This window comes from Gasterosteus aculeatus, chromosome 10 (genome assembly GCF_964276395.1).
Source record: "Gasterosteus aculeatus chromosome 10, fGasAcu3.hap1.1, whole genome shotgun sequence".
In the NCBI taxonomy this organism is placed as follows: Eukaryota; Metazoa; Chordata; class Actinopteri; order Perciformes; family Gasterosteidae; genus Gasterosteus; species Gasterosteus aculeatus.
Window position 1 is genome coordinate 4,379,060 of NC_135697.1, and position 21,432 is coordinate 4,400,491.

The following is a 21,432-nucleotide window of genomic DNA, read 5'->3' on the forward strand; positions in this document are numbered from 1 at the left end:
AACATAATAGTCTCGTGTAAATGTGTTTTACATTTTAGTTTATTAAACATTTTCTGTATTAACTTTACTATTGACTGGAAATATCAAAAAATGAAATTCTTTACAATTAGTTTATAAATGCTCATTCCTTTTTGCTTTTTTAATCAAATCAACAATCATGTAACTTGATTTAATTGTTTTACTTGCAAACCTAACATGTTAACATTCAGAACTAATAACTAATTTCATCATCTCAGTAGACGTCTCTGCACGCAGCAGCTCCGTGACGTGGTGTTTCCCCGGTTACAGCTCGGAGCAGACGGAGCCATAAGCCATCGCCCCCCTTCAGCCGCCTCCGCCACCGACTTCAGCTCCTTTGCTACTGTGAGGAGGAGGAACCCCGGATCTCATCTTGCCGGGAGCACCGTGAGTGTCACACTGTCCCGCCTTCTCCTGACTTTCTCTGGTCACCTCGCCCCCCGCCTGGCTCCTCTCAGATACCGTGTGTGGCGCCCGGGCATTCGCACCGCCGTTGGTGCTGTTGCGTCGATAGCGGCGCCGTCCGTCCCGGCTCAGTTGGCTCTGCCGTCCGCAGATTCTTCCCACCACCGGCGACAGCATCAGCATGACGGCGGGCTCCAGGAAAACGTTAAAGAAGCTCGTCAGCAAGGCGTACGTCCTCCACCCGACGTTGGCGTTCGACGCGAACCCCACCACGTGCGAGGCGTTGTAGGGCGCGTAGCACACCACAAACACGGCGAGCGTGGAGAGGGCGACAGCCAGCACCCTCCTCTTCCCCGCAGGCCGCAGGTTTGAGCGCCACACCAGGGTGACGCAGCGCAGCGTGCAAAATGACGTCACGGTGAGGGGCAGGAGAAAGCAGACGACGGCCATCTCCAGGCGCAGGGGCAGCAGGACGGCCAGCTGGGAGCCGTTGAAGTGGACGTAGCAGGCCGAGGTGTCGTCCTCGGTGGAGACGAAGTTCGCCCCCCTTTCGGCGGCGAGGGCGAAGCTGAGATGCAAGAGCACCGCGAGCCACAGGACGCCGCTGATGAAGCAAGAGATGCGAGCGCGCCGGTACCTCTTGTAGACGATCGGGAAGGCGATGCTGAGATAGCGGCCCGTCGCCACGGCGGTGAGGAACAGGCAGCTGCCGTACAGCGAGGAGAAGAGGAAGAAGCTGAAGACGGGGCAGACGGGGGCCGGCAGCCGCCAGTCCTGAAGCAAAGTCTCGAGGGCCTTGACGGGCAGCCAGGCCACGAGCACCAGGTTGGCCACGCACAGGTTGAGCGCGTACACCACGTTGGGCGTGGCGCCGCGCTTGTGGGCCTTGCGCGCGTACACGATCAGGACCAGCACGTTGGCGGGGAGGCCCAGCAGGAAGGTGAAGGTGTACACGGAGAGGGCAGCATAATCCTTGGAAGGCAGCAGCGAGTGTTCATCGCGGCCGAGGGCCAAGGGAAGACCGGCCAAAAGCAAACCGTGGCTCCAGTTCACCATGACGGGGACGGTCCTTCAAGGCGGTCAAATGATTTGACTGGTAGTTACGTGCACGGTTGTCCTCGTGTCCTCTCCATTTATTAACCACGTCTTTCCAAAAGACAGATTCTGCGTTCCCGGCAGCTGCTGCACTTCCATGGTGTGTCGGACTGAGCTGGAAGAAGGAGACAAAATCTGGGAGATTAAGAAAAAGGAGGCGGTGGCCACAAGGTGGGAAGGAAGGGGGCGAGGTGCAGATAAGGAGACGGAGCCACTCATGCATAAGGGGGTCATTTAGCCGGCACCGGGCTGCCTTAATGCCCCGTCAGTGGAGGGCGACAGACAGGTAGCATCTGGGCCCTTAAGTGCAATGATTCAGACTAATTTGGCGTGTCAGGAAGCACGTGGCTGTCTGAAATGAACTGGAGAGCGGAGGCAGTCAAGTCATAAATGTGCTGAAGTTGATGGTCAACGCGAGGAGAGGATGTGTTTGGCTCTGTGAAAGCGTTGACTTGTTTGTGGCGCGTTGGGCACTTTTCTGCGTTTTATGGTTGAGCGCGAGTTCTGTGAGTAAGAGGTGGGGGTGCAATGCGAAAAGGTTTTTTGGTGTAGAAAATGGAGCAGAAAATCGCCGCGGCCTGCTGGTGGTGCATTTTACAAGCAGCGGAGTGACGGATACCAAGAAGTGTTTTTTCCAAGGAAACACTTGCACGCTGTTTGAATAGTCTGGATGATGTATGAATGGATCCACTGCTCAAAACAAATGTGTGTATAGTCACTCTTCTGATATCTAGAGTAATATTTACCTAATTTATTAGAATAAGTGAAAGCGGCATTAGCTCCAGCGTCATTCACCTTTCATATTTTTAGCTCCGGCTAAGGCGTCAGTCACGAAAGAGTTTGAAATTGGTTTATCTGACTCAAAAAGGTCGTAAATCGTATATCTAGCTCGAATATTGTTTATATCATCATGTACACATATGCAGAATGCTTTAAGTGGACGCTTAAAACAATATTTGGGCATTTCAGCATATATATATATATATATATATATATATATATATATATATTATTTTCTCTACTGGGAATTCTCAGTACCATTAGATGTCTCATTCCTTTGCAGAAAATGACATGAATTAAAAAGAACCGGGGATGGTTTCCCCCTTTTTCATAATTAGGTTGGACTAGGAGTTTTCATTATTCAAAGGGAGCGTGTCCTTTTCACGGAGGCCACAGCCTATAACGTATTTACGCTACCGGCCATCGTAGTGCTCTCTGACACACTTGTAAAACTGTGATAACATGAGCCGCACGGTGAAAAACAAGACAATAGCCATCTGCCATCTGACTTCCGTTGCTCCTAAACAGCTCTACCATGGTTACACTCTCGACGACTCACTTTACAACACCACAGAATTTGCACAAATGTTTAATTGGGGTAGGAAACAAACACACAATCCACATTAAAGCTCAGGAGAATGCTTCTTTTTTTAAAATAAATATAGAAAATTGTTGTGTCCTCCAGCAGTAACGTGGATGATTCATTTATCAACTTAAGACTTTAAGAGACTTAACTGTATCTCAAATGTGGACAGAAAAACAAACAACTCACGCTAATGTATGTGTGTTTAGTTCCGTGCCCCCCCCCCCCCCATACTGGACACCACCCCATGTTACTGAGCCAGCTGCAGGCTGCTCCTGCCGCTGGAGTTTGTGAGTGGAACCAGCAGCGGCGGCGTCTTGTCCGTGCTGGAGGTTGCTGCGAGGCGGGAGCGGGTGTTCATGCTTCGCTGTTCCAGAGACAAGGCTTCCTGTTTTCTGGAAAGATCCTGCAACATGCGGGAATGATGGAGCTTCATCTTCTGCATTGAGCGTCTGAGCGAGCATGAGGCAAAGAGTCAGAGGCATTTCTTTCCCTTTTTAAAACACTGTGGTTATATTAGCCGCTACGGATCTGCAGATAGGATCTTGTATTGTTTCCATTATTTATTACTGGGGCTTCTTATCGGCTAAATGTGCAGCGTCTCAAACAGCATACATACTGTACATGCCAAAGAGTAAACTATAAGAATGACTGAATCTTTATCATTTAGTGTCATGGAATGTGATCGGTTTAATCTGTAACCTTTCTTGATCAAAAGAAAAATCACGTTTTGCAGAATAAGATAAATAAAATAAAATAAGGTCAATAAGATCCACTTGGTGATCTGCCTCAGACTTACTGAGCTTCAGACAGCTTCTGTTTCAAAGTCAGAATTGTGGCCTCCAGTTGATGGACTTCCTCAACGAGGCCGTGCTGCACCTGCAAACAAACAGGATGGAAAAGATGAAAGTCACATTAAGCGCCAGGACCGAATCACCACTGTTACTTCTGCTGCTGATGCTAAATTCTACATTTGGTATAGAACAGCGTGTGTTTTATTCAAACCTCGTCTCTGCACAAATCCATGCCCGGTCGGTTGGTCCTGTTCTCCAGTCGAGTGTGAGCCAGTTTCAGGGAGGCCGTCTTTACCTGTAGATCTGCATCCAGCCCGTGGATGTCTCTCTCCATCTCTGCCATTTCATCTTCAGTCTGCAGGCAGTCAGAGGCCATCAAACTACGTGCAAACAATAACCTCTCACGCTCCTGGAACATGGCTGGATTCAAACGGCTGCAGTCCGTGCACATTTCATCACAACAATAGAAACCTGCCATTATAGAACTACATAACCCACATTTCTTATTTGCCACTCCAGCTCGTCGCGTGCCTGCTCTTCATGGTGATTGCGCTTCCGAAGAGAGAACTCAGTGGCACGGCGCTGAGTGTCCAACTCATTCTGCAACTGAGAGAAACAGGACGGGCAACAAATGTGCAATATTTGACATGACAAAAGAAATGAAAGCAGCACTGCAGCCCCAGATAGCTAATTGTTCACATAGGCTGCATAAGTAATTGTGTTTCATTCAGGCCTGAGCTAAAGTATTTCCATTACAAATATGAACAGGGGTAAGATCATGCACACCTGCACTCTGGTCAGACTCATGTCCTCCCTCATTTGCTGTGACACGTGCATGGCCTCCTGGGCACGGGCCACATTGTACTGGCTGAACTGGGACCACTCTTGGGGGTTGGAGGAACTACAACAATGATATTTTAGCGTGTTAAACGGGAAAGTTGAAAAAAAAAGCATCACCCTCATGCCGAGTTTACCCTGACGGTATGCGAGTTGGGTTGGTCTTCAGGGAGATCTGGGGCGACTGAACAGTAAGCGACAGGCACGACATGTCAATATCCAGGGCGTCCATCTTGTTCTGGAGGTCAGCGGTCAGCTGGTGCCGAGCCTCCTGCAAAACGCTAGGATCGAAGAAGAAAAAAAAAGAAAGAGTAAAACAATAAACAGAAAATGCCTCCGCGGGCTTTTGCGTCACACCGTATCTTCCCTCACCACAAGTGCTCGAAAGCCCTGTCAACGTGCTGCTGCAGAACCTTCTGCATTCTCTCAATCAGCGCCACCTCTTGTTTCAGCTGTTGGTCCACGGGGTCGATGGCGAGCTCGTAGCCCCGCCGCCCGTCCCGCAGCGTTAAGCATTCACAGCTGACCTCCAGGGGAAGGGCGGTCGCAGCCAGGGCCTGCTCCGTCTGCTCTTTGGACTGTCCCAAGAAACATGGAGGCTGAGGTCACTCAGACACCTGATCACGATTCTCTGAATTTTAATATTAAGTGATTCCAGTATTATTGATTCCTACTCTTAGGGAAACACAAGTATTGTACTTCTCTTTAAAAAAGGCCACACTCTTTGTACTATTATATACATGGAATGAGACACTCTTGAGTCATTTCAGAAGTTTTGGGATAAATCACCAGAGTCAGAGCCTCCATCTCTGTATCCACTTTCTGTGCGCAGGTTTCTAGCTCCTCTTTCCGCCGGGCAACATCCCACAGCCGGTCTCTCAGCCTGCGACAGGTGTCACTCTCATCCCAGGTTGTCTACGGAGAAAATAAAAATAACCGGTTGAGTAACGCGTAGACAATACGTATGTTATGCAGTATTGTTTCTCCTGTAGAGCGACACCGACTGTTGAGCTCTCCTGCAGGTTCCCTCGCCAACGTGAACCCACCTTACAGTTGGTCTCGTTGCGTAGTGACCTCCCCTCCTGCCGGATCACCATGGAAACGAGTTGCTCATGTTGTGCAGTGGCAGACAGCTGCTGGTTGTTACTGGTCCACTCTGAAACACTGTGGTGCAGGCCGGGCTTTGCAGGGGGCACGGACATCCTTCTGCTGCAGCAACACACAAACACCCCAAAAACTGCACATGTGCACGACTGGTTTAAGATCGGATATTAAAACCCTTCTTCAATCATAATTCATAACCAAGTCATGATCGTTTCAAAGAGGAAATAGAAGTGTTTTGGCTTTTGGAAGTAAATGATCACATTGACATAGATCTGCACAGTCTGAATGACCTAGAAAACAAAGTCGGTTGACGACTAATTTAAGCAGCAGTATGGGTCTGACCATCTGGTGTCGTGGTGCAGCCAGAACAACCTGGAGCTCAACGCTCTAAAGACAGTAGAGATGGTTGTGGATTTCCGGCGGAACAGAGCCCCAACCTCCCCCATCACCCTGTGTGACTCCCCCGTCACTATTGTGGACTCCTTCCGTTTCCTGGGCTCCATCATCACCCAGGACCTCAAGTGGGAGCTGAACATCAGCTCCATCACCAAGAAGTCACTTTAACTGTCATTTCTCACTTTGTCGTCACTCGTCACTTTGTTACTTGTTCGATAGTCCACTTTATGCTTACATTTTTTTAAACTTTTTTAATATTTTAAATTCTTAACTTTAACTTTATTCTCTTGTTTTATACTAACCCATTGCATTAGCATTTCATTTTACTTTATTTTATTACTTGTGCACTGCTGTCTTGTTGTCTATTGTTACACTGTCCACTGTCACGCACCAACCGCCAAGACAAATTCCTTGTATGTTTGACATATTTTGGCAATAAATGTTTCCTGATTCCTGAAAAAAACACACACACACGACTTTCATGTAGCGCTGAATACGTTACGGTTAGTTTGAAGCCAGATGTTTAACTTAACAGAAATGGGTGACTTAAATGAAGGTTGCTATTAAAGTTATCTTGCGATATATTATATATATATATGGCGATACGCTCACTTTGACGAGATGTCCGGGCCGTAAAGGGCGACGTTACTCTTACGGCCCAAAACGAAGCACACGAATCAAACAGTTTAAGTTACGTTTTTTTTTTTTAATGGACCTCAACGTTTTGTTTCATTGAATTAAACTTACCCGTTTTTCTAGAACGCTCAGTTAGTCGTTGCGTAACTACCGTTAGTTCTTCTGGTCCATGTTTCCAATGACAAGTTTAAATCACCATGACAACGTTCGTGACGTCAGTCCCTGTGCGACAGTAACTTGATTTAACAGGCCGTATTATTGCAGAGGCAGACCGTGACGTCACTCCACGTCACCAACGTCTCGTATTATAAAAACACATACATCTGATATAAAGTATCCAACTATTGCAACAAAATCTTAAATGGTAAACGACTATAACATGTGTGCACATATGTAAATACTATAGGAGCATCTTTTTAACACGGCAACATATTCTGATGTAGAATTTTGTGCAACAATACTTAATCACACGTAAACATTTAATGTGATCAGTGGTCTTGCCTGCTATTTAAAGGCTATGCTGAAACACAAGGAAAAGTTTACAAAGTGGAGCTGTGCAGAACGACACTGGGGTATAAACACTTGTTTTATTGTAGTATCAGAATTAGTCATGCCAGTGGTTATATTTTTCTCCATGCTGTGGTGACTTTCAGTGTATACAAAAGTTGGTTAGTTACAACTAAACTCAGCACTTTCCTGACCGTGTTGTGGTCTTCTTTCTTTCAAAAGGTTCCCAAAAGTTTAGAGATTGTGGAAGATTGCAAAACAAGAGGAAGAAAAGAAAATCCACCCCACGTGTCCACTTAAATGCAGCAATACTAGTGAGCCGAACAGAGGCTGGTCACGAACCAGGACCTCTTACAACCGAACCTCTCCTCCAGTGCAGCACACCAGCGACCTATTAAGAAGATTTACAAACCAACCACATCTTAATGCCCGCCGGAGAAGAGAAAAAGATTCCTACGGTGAAAACCATCACCCGTCTTTAAACAAGAGAGATCTTTGTAAAGACTTCATAGGTCTTACCTGTGCACTGTCTCGATGACCCGAGCAACTATAACAGCTGGATTCTCCCACTGGCTTATTCAACACAGTGCACGTGCCATCAAATCTGCTTAGACAGTTCATTTACCGACCGTGGATTATGTTCATTCGGTTGGGGAGCACTGCCTGGTGCCAACAGTGTCAGTGTTAAGAGGCAAAAAGGGAAAGGTCACCCCAAATTGCACACAGATCATTTTAACTATCCTTGGTAACGGTAATGAGGGTGATCAAAGTATTGGATTTGGCCACTATGAATTTGTTGCTGGGGAACAAAAGAAAATTCTAGTATCAGCTTTTCTTTCTTTGCACATTCCTTAAACACTAATAAATTAAAAGCAAAGCAGAGCCATCATTCGAGTCCCATTCAGGCGGAAACACAGCAAAAGTAAAAAAAACAACTAAAAAAACTAAAGCAAGTTTGCGGTACGATTAAAAAGGGAAAATTGCTAAAAAAGGACGTTTTTTTTTCTGTGGCGGGTTTCATAATTTAAAAGTAAAAAGGAAGTTTGGTGCAAGCGTGGCGGTGCTGTGCGGAGGTCATGTCCCTTTAAAGCGAAGGTGAGAGGTTCATGTGGCTACACAGTAAACCCATTTTACAAGGAGGAGGAGGAGGAGGCGGCGGCGGCCTCAAGTGCTTCAGCGCTCTTCTCCAAGCCCTGCGCGCGTGTTTTGGGGCGTGGTCCAATTTCCGATGCAAATTGTCTCGCTATTCCTTCCCCGGTGCTGTTCAGGTGGGAGGGACGATGCGTCTTTGTGTTTGGGACATTACGTGTGTCCAGTCCACCATCACTGCGGCGTTGCATCCCCGTTGACTTCCACGCCGTGCTGCTGCAGCTGTGCTCGAAGGAGAGCGTTGTCGTTCTTTAGTTCCTCTATCTAGAAATACAAAAGGGAAACGACGTAGAAGGGATTCACACACGTTTCTGCCGCAGTCAAAACACACTGAGCACCTTTCAAGCAGCAGTAAGGAGAAGTGCACTTAAACCTCCGTGTTCCCACTCTGACCCCCTTTAGGTTATTATCGTAAACCCTTCTAGTCGCCAGTCATCGTCCTTGGGGACTTTGACAAAGGAAACAATGAATTGTGGTTAAGTGCTGTGATGCAGGCCAAGGAACTAATAACATATGGTTTGTTTTTCTAAGGCCGTTCACCTGTTGTCTGAGCAGCTCGTTGTCCATCTCAACCTGCTCCACCTCTTTGTAGCTGTCCTGCAGGCGCTGGTTGCTCTGACGCAGCTCTCGGATGTAGTCGCAGGCTTTGGACAGGATGCCTCCTTTACTCTGAGGAGCACAGCACGTTCACACGTCGAACAACAGGTTCATAGGACTTTTCCTGCCATGGTGTCACTACGAAGCGAATACCCAGTGTGAATACTAACGGCAACATGTCCTACAGAGGCGTCGATGCTGTCGGTGTCTTTAGGAGCAGTGTTCATTTTGGCAGCTATTTTGATTTAGTCTTAGTCTTTAGACGAAAACTGCATATTAGTTTTAGTCACATTTAGTCATTTTAATCCTTCTTAGTTTTAGTCTAGTTTTCGTCGACGAAAACTAAAATGTAATTAGTTTTAGTCACATTTAATAGCCATATTAAACTCCTTTTCTTCCCTTCTCAGGCCCAGGGACCCCCTGTGTTGTGTCTACAACTGCTTAATAGTCTAGCTTGCAGTACTTGGTTGTCCATTAGATGTCCCTCATAGGACAGGCCTATAGATGTCCCTCCTAGGACAGGCCTATAGATGTCCCTCCTAGGACAGGTCTATAGATGTCCCTCCTAGGACAGGCCTATAGATGTCCCTCCTAGGACAGGCCTATAGCAGGTCGGCAAACGTTTTGACTTGCGGACACAATGGGTTATAAAATGTGACGGAGGAGCCGAGCCAAGAACAAATGGTTGAAGTGTTTGTGTGAGCGAATATAAATGACATGTGAAAAATCATTACATGAAAGGATTTGGATTTTAACAAATAGCAAAGCATTTATTTTTAAGGCTTTTTAACAAATCGCCAAAGGTGTAACAACTTTATGAGGACCAGGGATCTAAACGCAACACTTTGTTGTCTTTGTCTGTTTACTTGCAATGCTTTTGACACTTCATGGTCCTTTATTGTTTCCACTGTCCCAACAAAAGAGACCTTAACGTCCTACAATCGGTGCAATACATTATTTTCTTGGCTTCAGAACCTGCAATGAGTTTATTACGTTAGACGCGTTTGTAACGGACCATTTCATCTACCGAGGAAACGCTGCCTGCCGTCGCCAGAGAACAGAGCAGAAAGGTCCGACAGTCTTTAAACGCGTCTTCATGTTTCTGTGAAGCAGCGCGGCTTCAGCCCGCTAACAGGCAGCTAAACAGAGACAGCCGAGCTAAACTAACGAAGCCACGTTCAAACTCGCCGAAGAGTAAAATAGTCGTCGCGGTCCGTAGTCGGTGCACAAGAACCACCGCTGCATCGACGCGAGCGAGCGTTCTGGGTTCGTGGATGACGTCATCATGACGCGTTAATATCTGCCGTACTTTGCCGGTCTGTTGTCTGTCAGCTGCGTGCGAATTTCGGGGGGAAAGTATCGTGACTTCGTCAAACACCAACATGTTCGTCTCGTCTCGTTAACGAAAGTTAGAATAGATTTAGTCATAGTTTTTTTTTTTAAGATCGTTTTCGTCACGTCTTAGTCTTAGTCTTAGAAAAAAGGTTCTTTAAACGAAAAATTTTCGTCGACGAAATTAACACTGTTTAGGAGGATGTCATCGTTTAGGGGACTTATCACTCACCGCTCCAGTTCTGCTGTCGATGCTGCAGTCTGGGATGATTTTTGAAAGCGTGACAATCCAGTTGTTAATCTTGTCTCTTCTCCGTCGCTCCACTGTGAAGAAGGAAACAAATTGCTTTGAGCTGAAATACAACAGAGAGCTTCTACAGAAGACGCCTTGCTAACGGGGACACCGCGGGACACGTACCTTCATTGTGCTGTGCTCTTCGCCTCTCGTCTCTGGGCGCCCGGGGACCCTCCACTTTCCTGGAAAGACACAGCGAAACCGTTTTGAAGGTGAAATTATTTATACATTTTCAGTGTGACCCAAATATAGAGCACTTAAATCATCAGATGCATTATTCTGATAATTATTATAGTTATTTGGGTTTTGCCGGTGAGCCGGGCGGGTTGGTGGAGAGGGCCCAGGGTCTCCTCTAACGGATCGTTATTCGGGGGAAGAAGGTCGAGCCGCCAGGTGCTCGGTTTGAGTGATCCAGCCTCTGTGTGAGGACGGGTGTCGCTATGAGCCTCACGCTACGTCAACGCGGCTACGTCTGGCGCAGCACGCCCACTGTACGTTAGCGGCCATGTGATACACGTTTGCAAAAGGCCGCGTTGTGGACGCAGATTCTCTCAAAGACGGTGGTGAAACGCCCGCGTAGACGCAGCGCTGTGGATGAAGCCAACAGTAACTTCTTCCCTAGTAGGATGCAACCTGGAATTAAAATGAAGCTTGATTTGGACTTCATGTAATGGACCAACACAGAAGTCATACTTACTGAAAATACATCATTCAGCGTAGGTCCAATCCAACAAAAGGCGAGGGGGGGGGGCTGCTTATTTGGGGCAAAAGGGCCCAAGTCACACGGGATACGAGGAGCCTCAAGCTGCCTGTTTACTGAACCTTTTAGTATACAATGAACGACAGGGTGATGCTGATTGGCGGCTGTCCCTACTACACATATTGGGGGGGGGGGAGGGGGGGAGGGGTCATATGTGAAAGTTCTTCTCACCAGTTTGAACTGCCATGCTGCAACATCTCGCTTTCACCGAGGTCTCTGGGGATGGCAGGTAAGTAGGACACAGTGTGGTTTTCAGATGTTGGATCTTTTAGACGGATTTTTAGGTATCTTCATTTGAACACACGATGACAAAACTAATCATTGCAGCAACGGGAGGACGAGGTAAAGGACGTCCGATCCACCGGGAGGTTAACATGGGGGAGGGAGGAGGGTTCGGCCAAACACGTGGAGGGAGAGAGAGAGTGATTTGGTAACTTCGGCTGATGCTCGGTCGTACTCACGCAGTGTAGGTGTGTGTGCGCGGCGCGATGGTGCGAGGGGCCGCCGTCTGCAGCACATCGGGGGGGCTCATCATCACGTAGAACTGACCTGAGTTTTAAGAGACAAAAAGTCAGACGTGAGGTGAGATGAAGCTCTTCTCAAACGTGGCACGACTTGTGGAGCTGGATTTCGGTGTCACGTTAAAAAGCTTCCCCACCTCCCGCCTGTGCTATCGTCGGGTCGGAGGCGGCCTGCACGGACACGGCCGTCCCGTCGCTGACGGCGGCGGCCGGGAAATAGGCGAAGCGCGTCTCGCCTCCCACAGTCTCGCCCCCGGGACTGCCGCCGTTACTGAAAGGGTTCTGGATGACGGCCTGGCAGAAGGTTTAGTCAGGGACGGGTCAGCGGAACAGAAGAATGAGCGACAGGGAGGAAAGAGTCATCGCGCAACCTGTTAAATTCAATTTAGCACTTTTCGTTCTTTGTACCTGAGCGACGGCCTGAGGGGCCCCGGCGAACGCCGTGGTGGAGACGACGCTGACAGCTCCGGTCCCATCGGCCGTGGCTTCCAACTGGTCGTCTGTCACCTGAACCACGCGGTAAGTCACCTGACAGGACGGAGAGGGGTCATCTTCTGAGGAGACTTCCTCCGAATATTAACAAACGGCAAACGAGGCAGCTGCCACGATTTGAGTGATAAAATGTATACATTAAACCAGTGAGTCCGTTAGCAAAAATGTAATGGGACCGTTGAGCTAACGCTAACTAGCTCACGGTAAGCGAATTCAAAAACGCCATATTTTGAAAGCTCTACAAAACATTCAGACTGTGTTTTCCTCACAGTTGTTTATTATTCAGAGGGACTCATTCCACCGACGGACATTAAAGGAGGACAGAATTTTGTTGTTGTGGCCTAAACGTAGTAGCAGTGTATTGATGTTACCACCTGCCCTAAATGAATGAGACTCCCTGAATGTTTGGGCTTAACAAACCTATAATTAACTTACACATATGACACATTGAAGACAGTAACTAACATATTGTTGTGTAGAGGAAGTAACTAACATATTGTAGCGATCGGAGCGGCGGATCGAGTTGGGCGGCGCTGGTGGGCGCATTGCATGATGGGACAATCCTTAGATGCATTTCTGTTATGTTGATGTTCTGGTGTTTAAGATTATGTGTGTTTTCTAGGGTCTGTTATGTTGTGCTCAAATGTTACTGTTAAATGTTTGATGTTTTGTTACAGTTTAATGTGTAGGAGTGTGGGCACCATGACCCAACTTGGTATGGCTGTGGGTGAAGTTCTTAGTTCAACGCCTTAATAAAGTGTCTATTTCCTGGGGTCGTGCGGTGTATGAAACACAGGAAGGGCAGCAAAATTAATACCAGTCTCCTGTCTCGTTCATCTAGCCAAGCTTGCCACATTGGTGTCAGAAGTGGGATATAGCTACTAGAATGCAGATGGAGATGGAGATTGAAGAGCTGGAGAGGGCCCTAGGGCAGACCCAGGGCCACTTGCGAAGCCTGATGCGGCAAAAGATGGAGTCTAATGAGGATGGACAACGCCTAGCCCTCCCTGATGGCTGCAGCACCAGACGGCTACGCCAGCAGGGGAACGTCTCAAGGCCTCACCCACCACCCATGGCTACGGAAGACCCTCGACTGCCCAGGACGGCTACTACCAGCGAGGGCCTGCTGCCTACCAACACCCCCGACCAGCCACGGGTCTTCACCCCTGGCCTACAAGGCTCCTCAATCAAGCCAAGGACATCAGTCAAACTACCCAAATACGATGGGACGACACAGCTGGAGCCATATTTGTCACAAGTCCATCTAGCAGCCCAACACAGCGGCTGGGACAGCGAAGAGGCTGCCACCCATCTAGCCCTAGCATTAGAAGGCAAGGCAGTGCAGGTGCTTCGTGACCTAGCTCCAGCGGAACAAGGGGACCTACAGGCCCTAAAAATGGCGTTAAAGAGGAGATTTGGACAGCGGCTCCTTGTTGACCAGAGCCGGGAGGAACTAGCCAGCCGCCGCCGCCAAGGAGAAGAAAGTTTGGGTACCTTCGCAGCAGATGTGCAGCTACACGCTCGACTGGGTTACCCGCACTTCCAAGCAGCGGCACAAGAAGAACTAGCCCTCCACGCCTTCCTGAGAGGACTTGCACCTGAGCAGTTGCGTCAGCATGTCGCTCTCATCAGACCCCAGACCCTCGGTGATGCACTCCACGAGGCTGAACGAGCAGAGGGAGTACTCACCGCATGGCCCAGCCAGAAAAGAACTCTCCACCAACAGCCATGCGTCAGGCTTACCGATTATGACGAGGAAGAAGAAGCAGAAGAGGTCCGTCAGGTGAGGCCTCCACCACAACGAATGCAGCCCTGGCCTCCAGCACCCAGGCGGCGTCCCCCCCAGCCTACTGACCGCTGCTATCGTTGTGACGAACCGGGTCACATAGCCAGAAATTGCCCAGCCCCAACTCCGAAACCCAGAGTCACTTCACCAGCGGGAAACGACAGAGGAATGGTGTAGCGAGGGGTGCACCATTCCGGCCTCCAGCCCCCCTCCATGGCCGATGCACTTTAGTCGGCCGCCTCGGACACACTGAAGGGCTGTACCTGAACTGCAAACTGGATGGCCAACCGTGTCGGGCGCTGGTCGACACTGGGTCCACCATCTCCTTGGTACGACCTGGCATCCTCCCTGGTACTAGCGGAGACCTCCCAAAGACTTGGTCAACAACCACCACTCAGATGCTCACGGTAACGGGGGAACGAGCTGGCATGAGAGGGACCAAGAGACTGAAAGTCCAGGCTGGGGCCCAGGAGCTGGTGCACAAGTTCTGGCTTGCTGATATTCGGGACCCATGTATCATCGGCTTGGACCTGTTGACCCGCTGGGGTGCCTGTGTCAACGTGTTAGGAGAAACCATCACCCTTGGCACAGAGGTTGTGGCACTCCAGTCCGGTAGGGCCGCACCACCACCTATGCCGTCCATCGCCAGTGGCCCTGCACATCCACAGGCCACCTTGGCTGCCTCCATTGCACCAGCTGTCTCTTCCTCCAGTGAGACTGTGGAAGCCGTCCGTGATTTGTGGGAGCGCAGCAGTGCTGGCCTGGACCCTGAACAGCAGCATCAGTTGAAGTGCCTTCTGGAAAATTATATGGACATATTTGCGGCAAAAGACAAAGACTGCACGCAGACAGGGCTGGTCCAGCATTCCATCGATACCGGCTCTGCACAGCCCATCCGTCTGCGGCCCAATCGACTGGCCCTCAGTAAGCAGCAAGCTGCAGAGGAGAAAATTTGCGAGATGGCTGCTGCAGGAGTAATTGAGCCCTCGGACAGTCCATGGGCAGCCCCGGCCGTACTGGTAAGGAAGAAGGACAACAACTGGCGGTTCTGTGTGGACTATCGACGTCTCAACAATGTCACCAAAAAAGACTCGTACCCCCTACCTCGTATTGACGATGCTCTCGATTACATCGCGGGGTCCAGCTGGTTCAGCTCCCTTGACCTGCGCAGCGGTTACTGGCAGGTAGAGCTGTCCCCCGACGCAAGACCTAAGACCGCCTTCACCATCGGGCAAGGGCTGTGGCAATTCCGCGTCATGCCATTTGGACTCTGCAACGCGCCGGCTACATTTGAGCGGCTGATGGAAAGGGTGCTGGCGGGCATTCCCCGGAATCATTGCGTTGTGTACCTCGACGACCTGCTGGTACATGCCAATGACTTTGACAGAGCCCTTATCAACCTCCAAGAAGTCTTCAATGCCATCCGCCATGCCCAGTTGCGACTCAACCCTGCGAAGTGCCGACTGCTAACAAGGGAAACAGCTTTCCTGGGCCACATTGTCAGTGCTCGTGGTGTAGCTACAGACCCAGCAAAGGTGACTGCAGTAAAGGACTGGCCAACCCCAGCTAACGTCAGTGAGTTGAGAAGTTTCCTGGGCCTGGGGTCATACTATCGGCGCTTCATCCGAGATTTTGCTTCGATTGCCAGTCCCCTCCATCGTCTGACTAACCTGGGCCAGCCATTCCTCTGGGATGACACCTGCACCGTAGCTTTCAACCAACTCAAGGTATCGCTAACCAAAGCCCCGATCCTTGCCTACCCTGATGCCCGCCGGCCCTTTATTGTGGACACTGACGCCAGCAATGTGGGGATCGGGGCTGTCCTTTCCCAACACGGGGACGAGGGGGAACGTGCAGTGGCATACTTCAGTCGATCCTTGAGCCGGGCGGAGAGGAACTACTGTGTGACACGACGTGAGCTGCTAGCGGTGGTCCGGGCGCTACAGCACTTCCGGCCATACCTGCACGGCAGCCACTTCCTGATCCGCACTGATCATGCCTCGCTCACTTGGCTCCTGAATTTCAAAAATCCGGAAGGGCAGGTTGCTCGATGGCTGGAGGCCCTACAAGAGCATGATTTTGAAATTCAGCATCGGGCAGGGCGACATCATGGCAATGCCGATGCACTCTCCAGACGCCCCTGCGAGGCTGTCGAGTGCCGTTACTGTCAGCGACAGGAGGAACAGGACCAATCAATGCCAGCAGTGACGATGGTGCAGGCGGTTGACAACGAAGCAGACCTGTTCCCACTGACAAGCCTGCAGTTGGAGCAGCAGCAGAAAGAGGACGGGACTCTGGCGTTAGTTAGAAGTTGGCTGGAAGCAGGGCAGCGCCCCGAGTGGGCTGTGGTATCAGCACTGGGGCCCGAGGTAAAGGCCTACCACTCGCAGTGGGGTAACTTCGAGTTCCATGACGGGGTGGTGTACCGGAGGTGGAGGGCTCCCGAAAGAGGACGCGACCTTGTACAATTGCTGGTGCCTCGCACACTCCGCCCCCAAGTCCTGAAGCTTGCCCACGGCTCGGTGGGGGCGGGGCACTATGGGAATACCAAGACTCTCTACCGCCTCAGAGAACGGTTCTACTGGCCTAGCTGTCGACGGGACGTTGAGCTGTATGTGCATTGCTGCGACCTTTGCACTGCCCAGAAGGGGCCAACCCAGCGCTCTCATGCCCCATTGCAGCAGTACCTGGTGGGGGCTCCGATGGAGCGAGTAGGAGTGGACATTCTTGGGCCCTTTCCGGTCACGGATTCTGGCAACCGTTATGTCCTCGTGGCCATGGACTATTTCACTAAGTGGCCCGAGGCTTATGCTGTGCCGGATCAGAGCGCCATCACGACTGCAGAGAGACTGGTGGAGGAGATGTTTGCCCGCTTCGGGGCCCCCGCTGAGCTGCACAGCGACCAAGGGCGAAACTTTGAGTCCCAGGTCTTCAGCGAGGTTTGTCGTCGGCTCGGGGTGAGCAAGACCAGGACGACACCCCTGCACCCCCAGAGTGATGGCTTGGTGGAACGGTTCAACCGCACGCTAGCCACCCAACTTGCTATCCTCACCAGCCAACACCAGCGTGACTGGGACCGCCACCTACCATTGGTCCTGTGGTCCTACCGGACAGCTGTCCAGGAGTCCAGCCGATGCACACCTGCTGCCCTCATGTTTGGGCGAGAACTACGGACCCCAATCGACTTGGTGTTTGGGGCTCCCCCCGAGCCCGAGATCAGCGGAGGGACAGCGATGGACTACTGTCGTCGATTGAGGGATCGCCTGCAGGTGGTCCATGACTATACTCGCCAGGCCCAGGCCAGCTCCGGAGTGCGGCAGAAACGAGCCTATGACACCAGGGGCCGGGGGCAAGCACTCATACCCGGGGACCGGATCTGGGTGTATTGTCCAGTCCGGAAGAAGGGCGTCTCCCCCAAGCTTTGCAGCCACTGGCAAGGGCCCGGCGAGATTTTGGAACGCCTGTCGGAGGTGGTGTACCGGGTGCGCATGCCTGGCCGGGGACGCACAGTGGTGTTACACCGGGACAGACTTTCACCGTACCGCCCCCTAGCTCCGCCCACGGTTGGAGAGGACAGTGACGTTTGCAGACCATGTGCTGGTACAAGTGGTTCCCCAAATGTGCCTTCTGCAAGCCGACGACGGCCTGTACGCCAACGGCGTCTACCGGGACGTTGGAGAGACTTTGTGCTAGGTGATGGGGTCGTTGAGGACAACTGACCCCTCAGGTGGGGGCTATGTAGCGATCGGAGCGGCGGATCGAGTTGGGCGGCGCTGGTGGGCGCATTGCATGATGGGACAATCCTTAGATGCATTTCTGTTATGTTGATGTTCTGGTGTTTAAGATTATGTGTGTTTTCTAGGGTCTGTTATGTTGTGCTCAAATGTTACTGTTAAATGTTTGATGTTTTGTTACAGTTTAATGTGTAGGAGTGTGGGCACCATGACCCAACTTGGTATGGCTGTGGGTGAAGTTCTTAGTTCAACGCCTTAATAAAGTGTCTATTTCCTGGGGTCGTGCGGTGTATGAAACACAGGAAGGGCAGCAAAATTAATACCAGTCTCCTGTCTCGTTCATCTAGCCAAGCTTGCCACAATATTGTTGTGTAGAGGAAGTAACTAACATATTGTTGTGTAGAGGAAGTAACTAACATATTGTTGTGTAGAGGAAGTAACTAACATATTGTTGTGTAGAGGAAGTAACTAACATATTGTTGTGTAGAGGAAGTAACTAACATATTGTTGTGTAGAGGAAGTAACTAACATATTGTTGTGTAGAGGAAGTAACTAATATATTGTTGTGTAGAGGAAGTAACTAATATATTGTTGTGTAGGGGAGAGGAAGCAACATATTGTTGTGTAGGGGAGAGGAAGCAACATATTGTTGTGTAGGGGAGAGGAAGCAACATATTGTTGTGTAGCTAACTTGGTGGTGGTCCATGCTCACCTGTCCTCCACTGTTCTCTGTGCGGAACTGGTACTGCACATTGTGGTCGGTGAACGTAGCCGGCGGGACGCCAGTGATGGTCACGGCAGCGTGCTCCTCCGTCCCCACCGACTCTCCTACAACACACACGTCAGTGTTTAAAATGTATGGAGGTGCACCAGGGCAGAACCATCAATAAAGACGATGAGAGGGGAAATTGAAGACATGCACCTACGTTTACTTGATTTGATTTTTAACAGGATTACTGGTTCAACGAAAACGCTCAGTTCCAATGTGTCACAAAAGAAGCCAAACCTGAATGTGCCTCAATATTCTTATATTGAGAAATTGAAACAGGTGATTTGTTTGACATGTCAGGATTAGCAGAAAACGGGGATCCCACCTTCTTGTAACTGCACCACCTCTTCTGCCTCCTGTTTGTCGTGACTACAAAAAACACAAAATGCATCAAAAACACAAAATGCATCATCGAACATGTGGATCTTAGTTGTGGCTGAACAGCGCCCCCGCGCGGTCACGCGAGGGGGCGACGCGGGGGACGTAAATAAAGCGGCGCATAACCGACGTGCAGGAGTGACATGTCTCACGTTTCCTGCAACTTTCATGCAGAAAATTGCAACTTATTAACTAATCGAGACTGAGTTCCACGCGGTTTGATTCACGGCACAAAGAGAAATTAACTTCACAACAAACTGCATTACTCGTAATGACGCAGCCCAGCCTAGTTTGAGTTAAGCATGTCAAACATAATAAGAGTTTTATCAGATGTAACACTGTGCTAATGATTACCGCACTGGAGACATTGTCACGAATGACTGCCGTGCATTTTAAAGTCAATAAAACAGTAGCCGCGCTGTCACGGAATCGCGGATCGGCGCACAGTTTGCGCTGCACAATGTGTCCGGGATGCCGAACCGCGCCGGTCCAGCTCATCGGGGCCAACGCGTTTCAAAAGCACTGAACGGCGTCGCGCAGATCCTCGGGTTACAGAGGAGAATAAACGCCGGTGTTTGTAGGCCGCGGCGGAGCAGGAAGCCGCTCACCTCGCCGAGCTGTCCAGACTCTGCTCCAGCAGATCCATCAAGTTCGTTTTGCGGTGGGTTAAAAAAAAAAAAAAAAAAAAGCAACAACAAAAAAAAAAAACCCCGCCGATATTCAACGGCAGTGATTTACGCAGATGGGAGCGCTGATCACGGGGACAAACACACGGGTCATGTGAGGGAGACAGTCCAGGACACGTGAGGCGGCGGCCGGGGAAGGAGCTAAAATGGAGGCCGCTGCTGAGCGCGAGGAGGTCGTCTGCGCGGAGGAGAAGCGCGCGCGGAGGAGAGGCCGCGGTGCGGGTGTCCGCGCGACGCCACGCGGGCGGCGGCGCCGAGGTGATCGGGGTATTTGAGACGAGCTGCTCGGGCGGACGAGGATTTCCTGCTAGATTCGTTGGTTGGAAGCGTTTTCGCCCGTGTTTTTCTTTTTTTTCCCGGTCGCTCTGCGGCGCACAGCTGCTGTTTATCCGCGCAAAGCTGCGCCATGCGGCCGATAAGACGCGGAGTGGACTCTTCTGCTCGCGTACAAACGAGCACATTATTTGACGGCGGGTATTCGTTTTTTGTTTTTGTTGCACGTAAGTGTTTGTTTGCTTTGTAAGATGCCGAATGTCGGCGTCCACGTGACTCCAGCAGTTTGCTGGTCGAAATGGGTGTTTGGGGTTTGTTCCCGGTTTCGGTTACTCTTGTAAACTCTCTCGTCTCTGCGGGTGACAGACGGTCACGTATGTGTTACCGAGCCGGTCCTATCGATCCGAGCAGCGTTTATCAGACACGCACATCGATGACGGTCCTCAACGCGCCTTTTTCTTTTTTTTTTCTCCGGTTTTCCGCCCAGGTGACCGCGGAGATCCAATACGGGTTTTCCCTCAAACCACCTGACAGCTCGCGGCTCCTGGTCGCGCGGGGACAGTGTGTACCGGTTCATACCAAGACCAGAAGCCAGGTCGAGGTGTATGAATGTATGAATATCATTTTATATATTTATTTATATATATATATTATTTTATTTATTTTTATTTTATTTATATATATATATTAATATATATATTACATATATATATATATATATATATATATATACCTAATGCATACATACAATACGTTTCGTTCGTTCGCTCGAGGCTCCTGGTCGCGCGGGGACAGTGTGAACCGATTTATTCTAAGATCAGAAGCCAGGTAGAGGTGTATGAATGTATGAATATCATTTTATATATTTTTATATATATATATATATATTTTATTTATTTTTATTTATATATATATATATATATATATTTTATTTCATTTATTTTTATTTATATATATATATATATATAAATAAAATAAAAAATAATATATATATATATATATATGTGTGTATTTATTATATATATTTATATTATACCTAATGGGTACATACAATAAAAACATTGTAACCATTGTAACACAAACATGGCAACACTGTAATCTTGCAATAGCCATTGCACAACGTACATTTGTTTTCACTTCAACATTAAAGTATCTTATGAACTGTTCAAATCCGCATTGCAAAAGGCTGATGCAAGAAAGTCTAAATGTAATCGGTAGAAACATCTTTGGTTTATTTCTGACCTTTTTGAAATCGTAAGTACACAAGTGAAACACATACAGGCTGAAGCCTTGGTCCACAGCAGCAAGGCCCGGACACGTCCAACCACATTTTGAATTGTGATTGTAAATTTTTGAATAAATTATGTGTAAATAAAAATGTTCAAAAGAAATGCATGGTCTCAGGCACGTGTACAGACATTTTGGGGGGCGGGTACTCAAAACAAAACAAGAGGGCACCCATCGCAAAAAAATAATAATCAAATAAAAAATACAGTGGGATATTT

The 21,432-nt window shown here is 49.3% G+C and overlaps 3 protein-coding genes across 8 annotated transcripts; all 3 read right to left on the reverse strand.

Annotated features, from left to right (window-relative positions):
- Positions 1–21: 21 nt before the first annotated feature.
- On the reverse strand, positions 22–2,407 carry LOC120826817 (free fatty acid receptor 3). Its single transcript, XM_040189360.2, has one exon. It carries the CDS (start codon positions 1,477–1,479, stop codon positions 325–327), a length of 1,155 nt encoding a protein of 384 aa, XP_040045294.1. The 5' UTR covers positions 1,480–2,407; the 3' UTR covers positions 22–324.
- Positions 2,408–2,874: 467 nt separating this feature from the next.
- On the reverse strand, positions 2,875–6,886 carry tekt2 (tektin 2 (testicular)). 4 transcript variants are annotated; one of them, XM_040189359.2, is made up of 10 exons: positions 6,760–6,886; positions 5,559–5,749; positions 5,302–5,427; positions 4,885–5,090; positions 4,650–4,793; positions 4,462–4,576; positions 4,174–4,281; positions 3,887–4,030; positions 3,681–3,760; positions 2,875–3,287 (listed from the first exon to the last, which is right to left on the reverse strand). In XM_040189359.2, the coding sequence occupies exons 2-10, from the start codon at positions 5,712–5,714 to the stop codon at positions 3,239–3,241; spliced, it is 1,128 nt and encodes a 375-aa protein (XP_040045293.1). In that variant the 5' UTR covers positions 5,715–5,749; positions 6,760–6,886; the 3' UTR covers positions 2,875–3,238. The 4 variants fall into 4 exon arrangements, with proteins under 4 accessions (XP_040045293.1, XP_040045291.1, XP_077936930.1 ...); XM_040189357.2 differs by having other exon boundaries at positions 2,875–3,333; XM_078080804.1 differs by having other exon boundaries at positions 5,559–5,721; positions 6,760–6,877.
- A 330-nt stretch (positions 6,887–7,216) lies between these two features.
- Positions 7,217–21,312, reverse strand: usf2 (upstream transcription factor 2, c-fos interacting). 3 transcript variants are annotated; one of them, XR_013450860.1, is made up of 11 exons: positions 19,577–21,312; positions 18,916–18,959; positions 18,534–18,649; positions 12,218–12,337; positions 11,947–12,103; positions 11,750–11,837; positions 11,460–11,504; positions 10,652–11,161; positions 10,466–10,557; positions 8,845–8,973; positions 7,217–8,568 (listed from the first exon to the last, which is right to left on the reverse strand). XR_013450860.1 is itself a non-coding variant. In XM_040189361.2 (11 exons), exons 1-11 carry the CDS (start codon positions 20,113–20,115, stop codon positions 8,479–8,481), a joined length of 1,479 nt encoding a protein of 492 aa, XP_040045295.2. In that variant the 5' UTR covers positions 20,116–21,312; the 3' UTR covers positions 7,217–8,478. The 3 variants fall into 3 exon arrangements, 2 of the variants coding, with proteins under 2 accessions (XP_040045295.2, XP_040045296.2); XM_040189361.2 differs by having other exon boundaries at positions 10,652–10,710; XM_040189362.2 differs by lacking the exon at positions 11,460–11,504 and having other exon boundaries at positions 10,652–10,710.
- Between the last annotated feature and the right edge of the window lie 120 nt (positions 21,313–21,432).